At 45.0% G+C, this 19,887-nt stretch overlaps 1 protein-coding gene across 3 annotated transcripts in view; it reads left to right on the top strand.

Moving 5' to 3' along the window:
• The window catches only part of LOC119962749 (probable E3 ubiquitin-protein ligase HERC1), a 594,360-nt gene that overhangs the window by 375,713 nt on the left and 198,760 nt on the right, over positions 1–19,887 (top strand). For all 3 annotated transcript variants that reach the window (XM_038790765.1, XM_038790766.1, XM_038790764.1), the window contains exons 48-49: positions 10,039–10,227; positions 13,306–13,477. In XM_038790765.1, coding sequence (XP_038646693.1) covers positions 10,039–10,227; positions 13,306–13,477 — 361 coding nt within the window. The remainder of the gene's footprint in view (positions 1–10,038; positions 10,228–13,305; positions 13,478–19,887) is intronic.

Genomic DNA, 19,887 nt, shown 5'->3' with positions numbered 1-19,887 from the left:
CATGGGGAGAATGTGTAAACTCCACACGGACAGTGACCCGGGGCTGAGATTGAACTGTGGTCCTCGACGGCATGAGGCATTAGTGCTAACAATTGTGCCACCCTTCCTTTTGAAACTTGATATTGAATCTGATCTCATCACCCTTTCAGGCAATGCATTCCATTACCATAACAATTCGCTGAATAAATTGCACCAATTACTACAAATCTGTGTGCTCTGCTACTGATCTTTCTGCCACTAGATACAGTAGGCGCAATCGAACAGCTTTGTTGCTCCTAACCCCGTGACGTGACGATGCTGTTAAATCTCGTGAGAGGCTTTTCGCGAGATTTGCAAAGCGCGAAAGGCCTCGCGATCTGGATCTCTCCCTCAATGGGCATGATCCAGATTTACATATTCAAGTGAGTAGTTAGGCTCACTTAAGTATGTCGGCACCAGATTCTTCCAAGGCCCAGGAACGAACGCCCACACCTGGGAGACCTCGCTATCGTGCTGTTTAGCACTGGTCCACACAAATGTGGCTAGCACTGCTGCCTCACAGTGGCAGGGACCCAGGTTCAATTCTGGCCTGGGGTCACTGTCAGTGTGGAGTTTGTACATTCACCCCTTGTCTGCATGGGTTTCCTCCGGGTGCTCGGGTTTCCTCCCACAGTCCAAAGATGTGCAGGTTAGATGGATTGGCCATGATAAATTGCCCTTAGTGTCCAAAAAAAGGTTAAGTGGGGTTACGGGTGTAATGATATGTAGACATGTAACCAATGAGTAATCAGAACTAGAAATGTAATCAATGGGTAATCAGAACACCCAGCGGTGGGCATCACCACCAGAGGGCATTACACGACCACTATAAAACACAACACACACAGGCTCTCGGCCTCACTCCTCGGCAGAGACTGAGAGAACAGAACGAGTGTAGCAAGTATCACAGTCAGGCCACCACATGTTGTTTAGAGTCAGTTTACATAGCTAATCAAGTTTACTGTGTTGCTAGAGTTAGATCAGCAGAGTGTCAAACTCATTTAGTAGCTTCTTTAATAGCTCAGTAAATACTTTCAACTTACCTCGAAGATTGGAGTATTCTTCAACATCGTCTACAGCAAGTAGTGACTTTTAAGTAACAACAATATATGGTGCAGGAGTGGCTGCTGCATTTACCTAGTTAAATTCAGTAAGTTTAGAGACAAAATCAGACAGCTCTTTGGCGACAGAAGCATCGCCTCCAGAACAAAGACTGCCGATCGCACAGAAACATCGCCTCCGGAACAAAGGAGCCGAATCCAGGCACGATGGACAGACCACAAGCTCTTCATCACCTCAGGACCACCGGTAACCTTAGTGCTAACTGGCGCTTGTTTAAACAAAAATTTCAACTGTATGTAGCAGCGTCTGACTTGACCAGCGTGACCGATGCTCGGAAATGAGCTCTCTTACTGACCACTGCTGATGAACGCGCAACAGAGATCTTCAACTATTTTAACTACACAGCAGGGCAGGATAAAACAAAGTATGAAACAATCCTTGAAAATTTGATAGCCATTGCGAGGTTGAGACAAATTAAATATTTGAGCGCTACATCTTTAAACAAAGGATGCAAGGCAAAGATGAATCCTTCAACCGTTTTTTCACTAACCTTAGACTGCCAACCCAATCCTGCAACTTTGTGAAATAACTGACTCAATGATCAGAGACCAGATAGATTTTGGAATCCACTCTGATCCTCTGAGAGAGCAACTACTTAAAATTAAACATATGACTCTAAAGATCGCTATTGAAACGTTCACGGTACATGAACACTCAAAAAATCGCTACTTACAAAACAGAAATGCTGCAAGTGGCAAAAACAACTCCCACGAGGTGGAGAGTTCCAGGCCGTCTCCCAAATGCAGCGCCTCCATATCTCTGACGGCAGCTATCTTGCGCCCTCGTACTCGGGGCCCTGCACATGCGCGGTACGAAAAGAACCACGAAACGGCCGAGAACCGCATCGCGAATGTGCACTATGACCAAAGGTACGAAACGGCTGAGAACCGCACCACGCATGCGCGACGATGCACGGAACGTCATGACCTCGACGTGATGACGTGTACAAAGTGTGGAACGGCCCACCGCCCACTTTCGAAACAAATGCCCTGCAAAAGGCAAACAATGTCTCCAATGTGGGAGACTCAACCATTATGCTGCCCAGTGCAGATCTGCACCACAATTTAATAATAATCATAATAATAATAATCACTTATTGTCACAAGAATGCTTCAATGAAGTTACTGTGAAAAGCCCCTTTTAGGGGAAAATTTAGGAGTCAGCGACCGCTTTTAAAGCAGAATCGCACCAGACGTGTGCAACACCAAACGAATGACTCTGATCAAGGTAGTGCAACGGATCCAGATGATGATTTACTTGGATAACACATTCCAAGTGGGAATCATAACAAAGATCGAAAACTCCACATAGGACACCTCGCAAGTTAAATCAATCCATGTCGTTGATTCCGATGCTGAATGGAACACAGTGCTGGATGTCAACAGATGCCCCATCCAGTTCAAACTGGACACAGGTGCCTGCGCTAACCTGATCTCGAAGCTTGACTTCACGAAGGTCAAGAAGGCTCTCAAAATCCTTCCAGGTGCCTGCAAACACCAGGGCTACAACGGCAAAGCAGTCTCGTCATTGGGGTCATGCCATTTAACAATGTCCAACAGAGACGAGCCTGAGATTTGAGATTATCCAACCAGACAGGTCGTCGCTTCTAGGTGCATAAGCCTGCAAGCAACGGAACCTTATTCAAAGGGTCTACACCATGACGTCATCTCATCAAAATCTTCAGGTCAGCATTGAAGACATACTGAACCAATACCCAGACGTCTTCAGCGGAATGGGCACACTTCCATACAAATACAAAATCCTGCTGCGGGCTGATGCAAAACCAGTGGTCCACCCACCAAGGAGACTTCCTGCTCCACTGAGGGATGAGTTAAAATCAGAACTTTCAAGCCTACAGAAGAAAGGCATCATCTCCAAAGTCACTGAACCGACTGACTGGATCAGCTCGATGGTGTGCGTCAAAAAGCATTTGGGGGACCTACGAATCTGCATCGCCCCCAAGGATCTAAACAAAAGCATCATGCTTTTACCCGATCATTACCCGATTTACCCGACATTACCCGATCCCAAAGAGAGAAGAAATCACGAGCAAAATGGCACACATGTGCTTCTTCACCAAGCTAGATGCATCCCAAGGATTCTGGCAAATCCAACTAGAAGAAACCAGCAGAAAGCTCTGCACCTTTCGACTGGGTCAGGCTGTTGTACCAGGCCCCAGAGGCTAGTGTAAGGACGAATAGGACGACCTCGGACTATTTTAGACTGTACTGGGTGACGAGACAGGGGTTCCCCCTCTCCCCACTGCTGTTTGCATCAGCTATAGAGCCGCTCGCAATTGCTCTGAGAGCTTCAAGGGGCTGGTTGCAGGGGGGTGGAACATAGAGTCTCGCTGTATGCGGACGACCTGCTCTTATACGTATCGGATCCAGGGGCAGGGATGGGCAAAATTATGGCGATTTTGGGGAAATTTGAACGATTTTCGGGATATAAACTGAATATGACAAAGAGTGAAATGTTTGTACTCCAGGCGAGGGGTCAGGAGGGTCAGCTGAGGGAGCTGCCGTTTTGGTTAGTAGGGGAAAGTTTCAGGTACTTAGGAATACAAGTGGCGCGAAACTGGGGCCGGTTAAACAAGTTGAACTTGTCCCGGTTGGTTGAAGAGATGAGGGGCAAGTTTCGGAGATACGATGCGCTCCCGCTGTCTTTAGGTGGGAGAGTGCCGACGGTCAAAATGATGGTGCTACCGAGATTTTTGTTCGTATTTCAGGGACTCCCAATTTTCATCCCGCGGTCCTTTTTTAAGAGGGTTAATAAAATCATCCTGGGCTTTGTGTGGGCGGGTAAGTCTCCGTGCGTGAAGAAGGTGATGCTTGGGCGGAATCAGGGGCTTGCACTGCCGAATTTCAATAAATATTACTGGGCGGCTAACATAGCCATGATAAGGAAGTGGGTAGTGAGGGCGGAGTTGGTTTGGGGGCGGATGGAGTCAGCTTCGTGTAGGTGCACCAGTCTGGGGGTGTTGAGAACGGCAGCTCTGCCATTCCTGCCAGCGAGATACTCTACCAGCCCCGTAGTGGTGGCGGCCCTGAGAATCTGGGGTCAGTGGAGAAGGTATGCTGGAACAGTGGGAGCATCGGTCTGGTCCCCAATATGTGACAATTTGCCACGGAGAGATTGGATGGGGGGTTCTGAGTATGGTGAAGGGCGGGGACTGAGAGGATGGGGGACCTATTTTTAGAGGGGAGCTTCCTGAGCTTGAGGGCGCTGAAGGAGAAGTTTGGGTTGGCAAGGGGGAACAAATTTAGATATTTACAGGTGCGGGACTTTCTGCCTAGACAGGTATCATCCTTCCCACTCCTGCCACTAAGGGGGCTCCAGGATAGGGTAGCGTCTATGGGATGGGTGGGAGAGGAGAGCATATCGGACATCTACAAAGAACTCATGGGGGCGGAGGAGACACAGACCGAGGAGCTGAAGCGTAAGTGGGATGTGGAGCTTCGTGGTGAGATGGAGGACGGCTTATGGGCGGATGCGTTGAGCTGAGTAAACGCGACAGCAACATGCGCCAGGCTCAGCTTGATCCAATTCAAGGTGGCCCACTCGGCCCACATGACAGTGGACCGGATGAGTACATTTTTTGGGGGAGAGGACAGGTGTGCAAAATGTGCGGGAGGACCAGCGAACCATGTTCTCATGTTCTGGGCGTGTCAAAACTTAAGGGATATTCGCAGGGATTTGCGGACGTCATGTCCAGAGTATTGAAAACAAGGGTGGCGCTGAGTCCAGGGGTGGCAATGTTCGGGGTATCGAAGACCCGGGAATCCAAGAGGAGAAAGAGACAGATGCCTTTGCTTCCCTGGTAGCCCGGAGACGGATACTGCTAGCTTGGAGGGACTCAAAGCCCCCGAAGTCGGAGTCCTGGCTAATTGACATGGCAAGCTTCCTCGGCCTAGAGAAGATTAAGTTCGCCTTGAGAGGGTCACTGTTAGGGCTCGGCCGGAGGTGGCAACCATTCGTCGACTTCTTCGTGGAGAATTAATCGTCGGGGGGGGGGGGTGGTTTAGGGTAGCGTAAAATAGGGGGTCAATTACGTGGGTCTTGGCGGGATGGGAGTTGGTGATTGCACTATGTTTATTGTTCTTTGTACATTGTTTTTATATTGTTGCTGTTCATAATGCCAAAACTACCTAATTAAAATTGTTTATTTAAAAAAAAGAAAGCTCTGCACCTTCAACACGCCTTTCGGCAGATTCTGCTACAATTGAATGCCATTTGGGATCATCTCGGTATCTGAAATATTCCACCGCATCATGGAACAGATGATGGAAGGAACAGACGGAATTCATGTCTACGTGGACGATGTTATCTGATCTTCGACTCCGGAGGAACATATGTCGCGACTGAAGAGAGTATTCCGATGCATACACGAGCATGGCCTCAAACTAAACAAATACAAAAGTAGCTTTGAAACGTCCACGCTCAAGTTCCGGGTTGATCAGATAGCGAAACATGGTGGACGCCCGGACACGGACAAGATAAAAGCCTTTGAGGCAGTGAAAGTCCTCAAGGACAAGAAAGCAGTACCGTGCTTCCTTCGAGTTGTAAACATCCGAGGCAAATTTATCCCAAATTTGGCCATCCACACAATGTCTCTAAGAAAATTGGTAAACAAATCGACCGTGTTCGAGTGGACGACGGAACATCAGAAAGAGTGGTTGGAGCCAAAGGCGAACTTACCACTGCACCCATCTTAGTGCCTTTGACCCAGATCGTGAAACCAAGATCTCGACTGACGCAAGTCAGGGTGGCATTGGAGCAGGACTGCTACAGAAAGATGACATGTCATCATGGGTCCCAATAGCAAATGCATCACGTGCAATGACACCGACAGATACTCGGTACGCTCAAATTGAAAAGGTGTGTTTAGGTCTTCTCACCGGCATTTTAAAATTCCATGACTATGTCTACAGCCTGCCAACATTCACTGTTGAAACGGATCACAGACCTCTGGTACACATCATCCAAAAGAACCTAAATTACATGACTCCTCGATTACAGTGAATTCTACTCAAACTTCGGAGGTACAATTTTAATCTTGTGTATACACCTGGCAAAGAGCTAATCGTTGCATTGTCTCGCTCCGTGACCTCACCGAGTGAACCACTAGAGATAATCCAGCACATCGAATCTCAGGTACAAATGTGCACATACAAACTTCCTGCAACGGGCAAAAAACTCGTTTTTATCCGAGAAGAGACGGACAAAAACCCCTGCTGCAACAAGTCATTCACAACCTCAACAATGGGTGGCCGAAAGGGTAATGTCCACAATTCAACAACGTCAAAGACGACAACGCTGATCAACGGAATACTGCTAAAGGTGGACAGAATAGTGATTGCACTGCGTCTCAAGCCCATGGTACTGCATCAAATTCACAAGGGACACCTTGGCATGGAAAAATGCAGACGCAGGGCTCGACAAGCCGTCTACTGGCCCGGCATCAACCAGGACATCACGGTCATGGTCTTGGGCTGCGAGACCTGTTAAAAGTTCCAACCAGCGCAGTGTAAGGCGACGCTTCAACCACAGGACTAGGAAACCCCCGCCATGGTTCAAGGTCAATATTGACCTATTCCACTCGAATGGTCGCGACTACATACTATTCATAGATTACTTCTCAAACTACCCTGAAGTACTGAAGCTGTCTGACCTCACCTCAAAGACCATGATCAAAGCATGCAAAGAAACGTTTTCTCAGCATGGTGTACCGAATACTGTCATGAGCGAGAATCGACCGTGCTGCCACAGTCGAGAAGGGACCATGTTTGCAAAAGGCTACAACTTCAAGCACGTCACCTCTCGTCCGCACTATCCGCAGTCCAATGACAAAGTTGAAAACGGGGTGCACATCATCAAACAGCTCATCAACAAAGCCTCGGACTCCAGGTCTGACATTCACTTAGCACTACTCTCATATCGTGCTACTCCCTTATCAACTGGCATGTCACCAGCTCAACTGCTGATGAACAGGGACCTGAGAACAACGCTTCCGGCCCTACACCTGCCTCACCCAGATCACCTACCGGTAATAAATAAGATGCAACAGTTTTGTGATGGTCAGAAACATCACTATGACAAACATGCAACCGATCTGGCCGTGCTATCTCCAGCAGACACCGTCAGGGTCAAAATACCTGATGGCGGGTGGTCTGCCCCAGCTGTCATCATTCGACAATCCGTGCCCAGATCCTACATGGTAAAAACAGCTGATGGCACCATCATTCGAAGAAATCGAAAGACACTTCAGAAAATCAGACACCCACGACCAATCTCCCCTCCACTCCGTTTGCTGAAGTGACACCTCACGATACCACAACCCACGATTCCATTAGTTGTGATTCTCACATGACTCACAAGCCACCGGTGTCTCTACCACCACCTCTCAGAAGGTCATCAGAGATGAGACGGAGATCTCAAAGACTGGACTTATGAACCGAAAGAAAAAATGCTGGAAAATCTCAGCAAGTCTGGCAGCATCTGTAGGGAGAGAAAAGAGCTAACGTTTCGAGTCCGATGACTCTTTGCCATCGGACTTTGCCAGCCTTGACAAAGAGTCATCGGACTCGAAACGTTAGCTCTTTTCTCTCCCTCCAGATGCTGCCAGACTTGCTGAGATTTTCCAGTATTTTCTCTTTCGTTTCCGATTCCTGTATCCGCAGTAATTTGCTTTTATCCACTGGATTTATAAACATTTTCCTTGCCATGTCTACTGTATATCCAAGTCATACATATTATACTATTGCCTTCAGTACTGTCAACTATTTTCTAATTACCACACTAGAAATATAACAAAAAAAAGGGGGAGATGTAATGATAGGTAGACATGTAACCAATGGGTAATCAGAACACCCAGCGGTGGGCATCACCACCAGAGGGCATTACACGACCACTATAAAACACAACACACACAGGCTCTCGGCCTCACTCGGCAGAGACTGAGAGAACAGAGCAAGTGTAGCAAATATCACAGTCAGGCCACCACATGTTGGCTAGAGACAGTTTACATAGCTAATCAAGTTTACTGTGTTGCTAGAGTTAGATCAGCAGAATGTCGAACTCATTTAGTAGCTTTGTTAATTGCTCAATTAATACTTTCAACTTACCTCAAAGACTGGAGTATTCTTCAACATCGTCTACAGCAAGTAGCGACTTATGTTACTCAACTAACATAACAATATAACGGGGATAGGGTGGAGGTATGGGCTTAGGTAGGTGCTCTTTCCAAGGGCCGTTGCAGACTTGATGGGTCAATGGCCTCATTCTGCACTGTAAAATCTAAGTCTAAATGTGCAAACTCCATGCAGTCACCCAAGGTCGGAATTGAACCCGGGTCCCTGGTGCTGAGAGGCAGCAGTGCTAACCACTGTGCCACCCCATCACTCCCTTGTTAACTAAGAATCTATCTAACTCTGCCTTAAAAATATTCAAAAGACTGCTTCCACCGCCTTTTCAGGAAGAAAGTTCCAAAGACTCATGACCTTCTGAGAGAAAACTTGTTGCTTTTTCTCTGTTTTAAATGGACAACGCTTTATTTTTAAACAGTGTCCCTTGGTTCTAGATTTTTCTACAAGAGGAAACACCCTCTCCACATCCACGATGTCAAGACCCCTCAGAATCTTGTACGTTTTAATGAAGTTGCCTCTTGCTCTTGTAAATTCCAGTGGATTCAAGCCTAGTCTGGCCAATGTTTCCTCAACAACGCACCCATTCTGCGTATTAGGCTGGTAAACCTTCTCTGAACTGCTTTCAATATATTTATATCCTTCCTTAAATATTGTGACCAATACTTTACACCAGAGTTTTTCAAACTTTTTTTCCGGGGGCCCATTTTTACCAACCGGCCAACCTTTGGGACGCAACCCGGCCGATCTTCGCGACCCATGCAGGCTGACCTTCGCTACCCACGTCGGCCGACCTTCGCGGCCCACACTGGCTGACCTGCACGACCCACCATTTTCTCTTACCTTGTTTGTTGCTGACAAAAATAGAGGAAATGGTTTTGGGTCTCTTTGGTCCCCCCGAACTTGTTAAAAAAAAAGGCTGTGACCGTATAAAAAGAAATGCGACCGCACTGCGCATGCGTGCCCGATCATCCTCCAGTGGCCTTGACATCGATCATAATGAAGTGCTTTGAGAGGTTGGTCATAAGGCACCATCAACTCCATACTCCCAGAATGCCCAGATCCATTGCAATTCTCAAAGCGCTGCAACCGGTCCACAGCAGACACCATCTCCTGGCCATCCTTCTTTTCTATATCTTAAAATTGCAACAGCACTGTCATTCTTGGACAAAATTTAATTTTGATCTTAACATACTTTCATATTGAGCCATTTTTTAAAAACTAAGTTCAAACTTGAGTTGAAAGGCAATGTGACTAGCTAGAACAATAACTTCAATAATTTACCTTGGTATTGATATACCTTTCAGTATCTTGGTTATTTTTATGTATGTTGTGGTTTATAGAGCTAAGTAATACTTTGAAAAGAAGCAGAATGCTGGATTTTGGAGTATAAAATAAATGAGGATGAGTCTGCTTTGAAAAACTCTTAATCTTGTTATGTAATCATAAAAATTGAGATCTTACTGAGACCCTTCACTCACGTTCTCAAATATGTTTCTGTTATTTCTATACATTTGTTGATTAGTAAGTTATGAAGTCAGAATAAAAATGCAATTTACAAAAGCAAATTTGAGAATTAAATGTCATGCATGGCTTACCTGTTTCATAGACTGGAAATACAATTTTGATCATGTTTTGATGGACATGCTGTCAGTAATGCACATCTTGGTGATTCTCCAGTGAAAGACTAAGGTTTAAGATTTATGCAACACATTGATGTATAAAGCTTTGCTATTTATGCATTTTTGTTTCACAGAGGACTGGGACATATTAGATTCTGAGGGAACTGAGCGACTTACAGGACAGGAAGACTTTGCTTCATTAGCTGGACCACTTGGATTGAACGACAGCAAATTGATTCCAGATCCTGTCCAATTTCCAGAACAGGATCCTCTTGGAGCAACAGTTGCCAATGATAATACACAGGATTTGCTTTTAAAGAAAGGTAACAGTAGCCAGGGGGCGGAATTCAACCAAATAAGTCTAATTTTGAGCGAGTTTGACGGGGTATTTGCTGACGCTTTTTTGGGTGAAATCCACACTGGTATTCACCCACACCCATGTGGTGAGGAGTTGTATGATGGGTGGGGGGCTGAAGGGCAGGTATGAAAGGGCCACCAGAAAGGGGTGGTGGGGAGGCCTCAGCAACCCCATAGCAGGGTGTCCTCACTGGGGGGGGGGGGGCAATGCCCATGCATGTGGAGGGTCGCGTTGTCCATGGGTGGGGGATGTGGATGACCCTGAAGCTCACTTAGAGATCAGGATACCCTTTCAAAATGGCAGTCCAATCTCTGAGGAGCTGGTCTTGCTGCAAGTTTAACTCCCCACTGTTGAAAAAATTTATACGTGTGGGGGCTAGACCAGGAAGAAACTCCTCAAGGCCCAAACAATTTGTCCTTCTCAGACCCTGACCCTTGGCAGTGCCATCCTGGCACTGGCACCCAGGCAGTGCATTTGCCAAGTTGGCAGTGCCACCCAGGAATCCTGGGAGTGCCAGGGTTACAGTGCCAAGGTGCGTAGGTGCGTGGGTGCTAGGGTGTCACCTGTCCCCACCAACCCAGTGGTCTCCAATGAGACACCCCCAGGTCCCGTTGCACCTGGCCCAGTACTAAACTGTGCACTGGCGAGATATCCCAGGCGAGGACTTTGGGTTCCGGGCGCCGAGAGAATCCAATGAATTCATATATAAATGAGTTGAATGACTTATTTAAATATGCATATTTGGACCTCCCCCTCGCTGGTTGAATCTCGTGAGATGTTTCGAGCATTGCGAATTTCAGGAAAGTCCTCTTGCGAGATCAACAGTCTCGTCCCGGCACCAAGGTAGGTCGGCGCGGCCGCTAAATCGCGTCAATGTTTGCACATCTATTTCAGAAGTGATAAATGTATGGCATTACCATTGTTTCCCTACCAATGATACACCTCATAAAATGGTAAAACATCACACATTCATCAATTCAGTTGACGATCAATGATACTAAATAAAGACCACAGAGATATGGAAGCTGCTATTGAGTTACCTCAAATGACTAATGGGCACTTATTGATTACAAGCATGTAGCAGTCAGGAAATCACTTGCATACTTTCTTGGAAGAAGAAGAATATACCTGTCACCTTATTTAAAAAATATATTTACTGCATAATTCCATCAAATTTTAATTATATTGACTTTATATTCTGAAACGGACCAAGAAAGCAAAAAGAGTTATTTAGAATGCTAGTTTCTCTCTGGTCTCTTCCCTTCACCCTAACCCACACTTGTCTTTTCGAGTGGACGAAATTCACTTTTATTCTTTTATCCACAATTCAATTTTATTCCCACTCAAGGAGTTGATGATCAAATTTCAGTAAAATAAAGTTTCATAGAACATTAATTATCAAATTGAAAGCAATACATTTCACTAAGAGTCCTTAATAAAAGTACCGTGGTGTTCTTTGTGTTGCTTATTTCAGTGTTGCTTATTTCAGGATGGTTGGTATAGTGTTCACAAAATAGCTTGAATTTAAATCTATAAATTTATTAACACTAATTTGGATTCGACCCGTACTCCTAAAGACATTTAAACTATGCTCACCTACAGATAATCTTAATACTGATATAAACTACAATCTGCTCTAACTTACACGATCTGTACTTTTGACTCCTGCACACACACTCCCACAAGCCTTATATAGCTGTAACTCTACTGGTTACTCTAGACATTTAATTAACCCTTACAGTTCTTACAGTTATGATATTACCACAGTACCCATTTAAATGTATCAAGCAGCATAGTTCATGAATAAAACCTGTTTTATGCCTTCTGCCAAGGAGCATAGACAGGGCCACCAGTGAAGGGGTGAGGGCCAGGCCTCAGCTGAGGAGTTGGGTTGAACAACCAGCGGGCAGAACAAACCAGCAGGAAAATCGGTGTGATTCTCGCCAGCCCCGATGGCACGTTCCAGATCACAATCTTTAGACACCTTGAGAAAAAACTTTTTCCCCATGTGAAAAACACCATGCCGAAGGCTCTCTCTCACACACACACACACACTCGTACAGACACGTGCACGCACGCACATAAACTCTCAGACATATGCACACACACTCGCACACTGAGACCGTACATGCACACAGATTCTCTGAAGCTCACAGACTCGCACACACCTCCAGTCATTCCCAGGCCTATCCGACCTCCAGCTGCTCTGGGTTAACCAGGCCTCCAGCCACTTCCGGGCCATCTCAAACTCCAGCCGTTCCCAGGCCTACCCACCCGACAGTTGCTCTGGATCAACCTGACCTCCAGCCACTTCCGGACAGATCCAAGCTCCTGCCATACCCGGGCTGGCCTGACCCTCAACCAATCCGGGATGACCTGACCTCCATCCTTTCCTGGGCCAACGCAATCTCCAGACGCTCCAGGCCTAATTTGCTGCTAATAGGCTTGGCAGCAAGCCTAACAACCATAAAGCGGGAGGGAATCAACCTCTGATTGCATAAGCGGGTCTTTGTAGATCTTTAATAATAATAATCACTTATTGTCACAAGGCTTCAGTGAAGTTACTGTGAAAAGCCCCTAGTCGCCACATTCCAGCATCGGTTCAGGGAGGCAGGTACGGGAATTGAACCTGCGCTGCTAGCATTGTTCTGCATTACAAGTCCACTGTGCTAAACCAGCCCCACTTTAATTCCATTTACCCAAAGAGTAAGTATGCAGGCTGGATACAGATGCTTCAGGGTTTGGTGTAGCATATGGCTTGGGGATTGGACAAGCCTGCTCGAAACAATATAAAGAGTAAACAATCTGTTCCCAAACCACTGCTATTTTTGTTCTGAACTGGGTCTGAAATCTATGTGAAATTTGCTTAGTAATGAGTAGAATTTTTACTGTCCTTGTGAGAATAAAAGGCAAGAGACTGAATAAGGTGTAGATTTTACTATTTAGCAGGAAAACGGACTTTACAGTTTGCATTTGTTTTTCTTGACTATATCCTGTTACGGACTAAGATCTGTAGATGTTTGTAATATCTTTCCTCTGTTAGGTTTAAATAGGTCTGATGAGAAAACAAGCTCCAGACTGACTTTGGGTGAACAAGCTGTGTCTCTCCGGGATACCCAGGAAAGAATGTTTGCTCTTCAGCGTATCACAATGGCAATGCAAATTCTTTTAGCACATAGCATGGTTATGAAAGCTCTATCGTTGATTTCTGTAAGGTACGTCAGAAATGAGACTATAATTTCTCAGTAATCCTGTCTGTTGAAAATAATAATTGCCTTAAGATCATAGACATTTAATCAGTGAATCAATTAAACAACATGATGGAAGGGATCCTCAGTGTGAAGCTGGGACATAGTCTCCACAAGGACTGTGTGGTGGTCATTTCTACCTGTCATGACAGATGCATCTGTGGCAGGAAGGCGGCAGGCAGATGTGTCAGAGTGGGGTCAAATAGATTTTAGCTGTTGTTGGTTCTCTGACCTCCTGCTGCAGGCTCAGTCCGGCAGCTATATCCTTCAGAACACAGCCAGCTCTGTCAGTAGTAGCGTGTTGGAGACCCTCTTGGGGATGGACATTGAAGTCTCCCACCCCAGAGTACATTCTGTGCGCTTCCTTCACTCCGTATTTCTTCCAAGCCATGTTTGACATGGAGCAAGACCGATCATCAGCTGACGGTGGGCGGTAGGTGATAATCAGTAGATTTCCTTGCCCATGTTTGGATGAAGGAACTGAAGGTATGGTTGCTAAATTTGCTGACGTCATAAAGATAGGTAGGGAAGTAATTTGTGAAGAGGACGTAAGGAGGCAATGAAGAGACACAAGTAGGTTAAGTGAGTGGGTAAAAATCTGGCAAATGGAGTATGATATGGGAAAAATGGATATTATCCATTTTGGCAGAAAGAATAAAAAAGTAGCTTATTATCTATATGGTGAGAGATCGCAGAGCTCCTCTACGTGGGGGAGACTAAATGCAGACTAGATGACGGATTTGCGAAACTCCTTCACTCAGCCTGAAAGCATGACCCTAACCTTCCTCTTGCCTGCCATTTTAACTCCAGTCCTTGGTTTCATGCCCACATGTCTGTCATTGGCCTATAGCATTGCTCCAGTGAAGCTCAATGCAAGCTGGAGGAGCAGCATCTCCCCTTCTGATTAGACACCTTACAGCCCTCAGGACTCAACATTTTGTTCAGCAACTTTAGACTGTGACCTTTCTCCTCCCATCTTAGTCCCTCTTTTTTAAAAATCCTGTTCATTTTTTGCCTCTACAACATACATAGGTTAACGGGCCATCTGTCTCTTGTTAATTTTGCTACAACTTTATTGTAACGCCTCTCAGGTAGGAAGGGTCAAATGGACTTGAAACGTTAAATTTGGGCACAGTCCAAATACCACGCTGTGACAGCTGAATGCCTTGGGGCCACTGTGAACCTTGGCAGTGCCACCTGGGTGCCAGCCTGGCACAGAGGGATTTGGTGTGGCATTGCCAGATGGCATAGAGGGATTTGGTGTTCTAGTGCATGAGTAACAAAACGTTAGTGTGCAGGTAGTGGAAACGCTTTGGGGAGTCGGGACGTGAACTACTCAATGCAGAATACCCAGCCTCTGACCTTTCCTAGCAACCATAGCATTATTTATGCAGCTAATCCAATTTGAGCTTCCAGTTGATGGTGACTTCTTTCCCTCCCCCATCCACCAAGCTGTTGATAGTGTGGAGCTCCATGATGAAATGCCATTGAATAGCAAGGGAAGGTGATTATTCTGCCACTTGTTGAGGTATTCGTGACACATTTTAAGCAAAAGTCCCGTAATTGTATGAATTCTTAAATTTTTATTGGAACACCGGTGAAGAATGTGACCATTGTTACACTTAGTATTAACAAAGTATGAACAAAGTCAGCTGTTAAAGTGATATGGATTTGGTAGAAAAGCAGGTACCTAATTACTTTAAAACATTGTAAAGCACAATCAAATCTAAACGTGTAGGGAAATGAAGTCACTAGTGCGAGTGGTCTGCAGATTCCCTGACAGTAGCCACAATGTAGGACAAAGTATACAAGAAGAAATATTGGGTACTTCTGATAAAGGGACGGCAATAATCACAGGTGATTATAATATACATATAAACTGTAAAAAAAAATAGATTGGCAGCAGTAGCCTGGATGAAGAGTTCATAAGAATGGTTTTGAGATATTGTCTTAGAACAACACATACTGAAAGCAGGTTAGGTTATAATAGACTCAGTATTGTGTAGTGTGACAGGATTAATTAATTACCTCAGAGTAACGGCACCCCTCGGTAGCAGCAACCACAATATGATTGAATTTTGCATCCAGTTTGAAAGGGAGAAGAGTGGGACCGAGACTAGTGTTTTAAACTTTAAGGGGAACTATATGGGCATGAAAACTAAGCTGTAGTGAACTGGGATACTAGGCTAGAGGATAAGTCAATAGAGGAGCAATGGCAGACATTTAACGGGATATCTCAGAATATTAAGAATAAGTATACTTTTGCGATAACAAAATATTCTAAGGGGAGGACCCACCATCCGTGGATAACTAAGGAAGTTAAGGGAAGCATCAGACTTGAGGAAAAAACGTATAACCGTGCAAAGATGAGTAGCAGGTCAGATGACTGGTTTAGGATATAAAGAATTGCAAAGAATGACTAAAAGGTTAGTCAGGAGAAAAAGATTAGTGTATGACAGGAAGCTAGCTAGAAATATAGAAACAGATCAGAGTTTCTTCAGGAATTTAAAAAGAGTAAGTAAAGTGAGTGTTCGTGCACCAGTGAGTGACAATGGGGAGTTAATAGTAGATAATGAGGAAATGACGGATGAAATGCGCAATATTTTGCTTCTGTCATCACTAAAGAGGATACAAAAAACATCCAGTAATAGCCGATGGAAGGGAGAGGGAAATCTGGTAAAATTACAATCATGAGGGAAGCAAACTGATGGAGCTCTGGCTGACAAATCTCCACATCCTGATGGATTTCATCCTAGGGTCTTAAAAGAGGTGGCTAATGAGGTAGTAGATCTGCTGAAGTTAATTTTCAAAAATCACTAGACTCTGAAAAGGTCTCTGAAAAGAATGGAAAGTAGCAAATATAATCCCTCTATTCACGAAAGGAAGGAGGCAGAAAACAGGTATCCTGCCTGATTTCTGGCATGGGGAAGATGCTAGAAAAATACATGAAGGAGCTGGGCACTTCAAAAATTATTTGGGAAGAATCGGTGTGGTTTTGTGAAAGGGAAATCATATTTAACCAATTTGTTAGAGTTCTTTGAAGAAATAACTTGCGGCCTGGATAAAAGGGAACCTGTAAACATACTGTACTTGGATTTCCAGTAGGCATTTGATAACGTGTCACATCAAAGTTATTGCTGAAAACAGAAGTTCATGATATAGAGGGTAACATATTTACATGGATAGAAAATTGCTGGCTGGCAGAAAACAGAGTATGCATAAATGAGTAACTTGCTGATTGGCAGGATGTAACAAGTGGAGACTCGCAAGTGGGGCCTTATCTTTTTACGTTTTATATCAATTACTTAGATAAAGGATGCAAAGGCATGGTAGATAAATGCACAAGTGACACAAAGATAGGTGGTGAAACATGTTGTGAAAAGGCCATAAAAAGGCTGTAGATGAAAAAAGAATAATTGAGTCAGTGGGTAAGAATCTGGCAGATGGAGTATAATGTGGGAAAATATGAAGTTGTTCACTTTGGCACGCAGAATAAAAAAGCAGAGTATTATTTAAATGGAGAACGACTGCAAAGGGATTTGGTGTTCCAGTGCATAAGTTACAAAAGTATGCAGGTACAGCAAGTAATTAAGGTGGCTAATGGAATCCTAGTCATTATTCTGAAAGGAATTGAACATAAAAGTAAGGATGTTATGCTTCAGTTATATAGGGCATTGATGAGACCATGTCTCACATACTGTGTGCACTTTTGGTCTCCTTATTAATGTAAGGTTGTAATTGCATTAGAGACGGTTCAGAGGAAGTTTATAGAATATACAACAGTACAGCACAGAACAGGCCCTTCGGCCCTCGATGTTGTGCCGAGCATTGTCCGAAACCAAGATCAAGCTATCCCACTCCCTGTCATTCTGGTGTGCTCCATGTGCCTATCCAATAACCGCTTGTTGAAAGTTCCTAAAGTATCCGACTCCACTATCACAGCAGGCAGTCCATTCCACACCCTAACCACTCTGAGTAAAGAACCTACCTCGGACATCCCTCCTATATCTCCCACCCTGAAACTTATAGTTATGCCCCCTTGTAACAGCTACATCCACCCGAGGAAATAGTCTCTGAACGTCCACTATCCCCCTCATCATCTTATAAACCTCTATTAAGTCGCCTCTCATCCTCCTCCACTCCAAAGAGAAAAGCCCTAGCTCCCTCAACCTTTCCTCATAAGACCTATCCTGCAAACCAGGCAGCATCCTGGTAAATCTCCTTTGCACCCTTTCCAATGCTTCCACATCCTTCCTATAATGAGGTGACCAGAACTGCACACAATACTCCAAATGTGGTCTCATCAGGGTCATGTATAGTTGCAGCATAACACCGCGGCTCTTAAACTCAAGCCCCCTGTTAATAAACGCTAACACACTATAAGCCTTCTTCACGGGTCTATCCACTTGAATGGCAACCTTCAGAGATCTGTGGACATGAACCCCAAGATCTCTCTGTTCCTCCACATTCCTCAGAACCCTGCCGTTGACCCTATAATCCGCATTCAAATTTTTTCTACCAAAATGAATCACCTCGCACTTATCAGGCTTAAACTCCATCTGCCATTTTTTGGCCCAGCTCTGCATCCTATCAATGTCTCTTTGCAGCCTACAACAGCCCTGCACCTCATCCACTACGCCGATCTTGGTGTCATCAGCAAAAACTGCTGGTAACTGATCTCCAGTCTGAAAATTTTCCATCCACCACCACCCTTTGTCTTCTGTGTGATAGCCAGTAACTTATCCAATTGGCCAAATTTCCACTATCCCACACCTCCTTACTTTCTTCATGAGTCGACCATGGGGAACCTTATCAAACTCCTTACTAAAATCCATGTATACAACATCAACTGCTCTACCTTCATCTACATACTTAGTTACCTCCTCAAAGAATTCAATCAAATTTGTGAGGCAAGACGTACCCTTCATGAATCCGTGTTGACTATCCCGGATTAAGCTGCATCTTTCCAAAAGGTCATAAATCCTATCCTTCAGGACCTTTTCCATTAACCTACCGACCACCGAAGTAAGACTAACTGGCCTATAATTACCAGGGTCATTCCTATTCCCTTTCTTGGACAGAGGAACAACATTCGCCACTCTCCAGTCCTCTGGCACTATCCCCGTGGGCAGTGAGGACCCAAAGATCAAAGCCAAAGGCTCTGTAATCTCATCCCTTGCCTCCCAAAGAATCCTTGGATATATCCCATCTGGCCCAGGGGACTTGTCGACCTTCAGGTTTTTCAAAATTGCTAATACATCCTTCCTCAGAACATCTACCTCCTCCAGCCTACCCGACTGTATCACACTCTCATCCTCAAAAACATGGCCCCTCTCCTTGGTGAACACTGAAGAAAAGTATTCATTCAACGCCTCTCCTATTTCTTCTGACTGCATGCACAAGTTCCCACTACTGTCTTTGACCGGCACTACAACCTGGTCATTCTTTTATTTCTCATATAAGAGTAAAAAGCCTTGGGGTTTTCCTTGATCCGACCCGCGAAGGACTTCTCATGCTCCCTCCTAGCTCTCCTAAGCCCTTTTTTATCTCATTCCTTGCTCACTGGTAACCCTCAAGCGACCCAACTGAACCTTGTTTTCTCATCCTTACATATTCTTCCTTTTTCCTCTTGACAAGACATTCAAACTCTTTTGTGAACCATGGTTCCCTCACACGGCCATTTCCTCCCTGCCTGACAGGGACATACCTATCAAGGACGCTATCTCCAAAGTGCTCTCCCACAAACAAATCTAACACTTGGCCCAGGTCATTACCCAGTACCAAATCCAATGTGGCCCCCCCACTTGTCAGCCTATCCACATATTATATCAGGAAACCGTCCTGCACACACTGTACAAAAACTGCCCCATCCAAACTGTTCGACATATAGAGGTTCCAATCAATATTTGGAAAGTAAAAGTCACTCATGACAACTACCGTGAGAGCTCCACACCTATCCATAATCTGTTTTGCAATTTCTTCCTCCACATCTCTATTACTATTTGGGGGCCTATAGAAAACTCCTAACAATGTGACCGCTCCTTTCCTATTTCTAATTTCGGCCCATATTACCTCAGTAGGCAGATCCCCTTCGAACTGCCTTTCTGCAGCCGTTAAACTATCCTTGAGTAACAATGCTACTCCTCCACCTCTTTTACCACCTTCCCTACTCTTACTGAAACATCTATACCCCGGAACTTCCAACAACCATTCCTGACCCTGTTCTAACCATGTCCCCGTAATGGCCACAACATCGTAGTCCCAAGTACCAATCCATGCTCCAGGTTCACCTACCTTATTCCGGATGCTCCTTGCATTGAAGTAGACACACTTCAACCCACCTTTCTGTCTGCCAGTACACTCCTGCGACCTTGATA

The sequence above is a fragment of the Scyliorhinus canicula genome, chromosome 3, assembly GCF_902713615.1.
Source record: "Scyliorhinus canicula chromosome 3, sScyCan1.1, whole genome shotgun sequence".
NCBI lineage: Eukaryota > Metazoa > Chordata > Chondrichthyes > Carcharhiniformes > Scyliorhinidae > Scyliorhinus > Scyliorhinus canicula.
The sequence above is the reverse complement of the archived record's forward strand: the minus strand, read 5'-3'. Positions and strand labels throughout refer to the sequence as shown.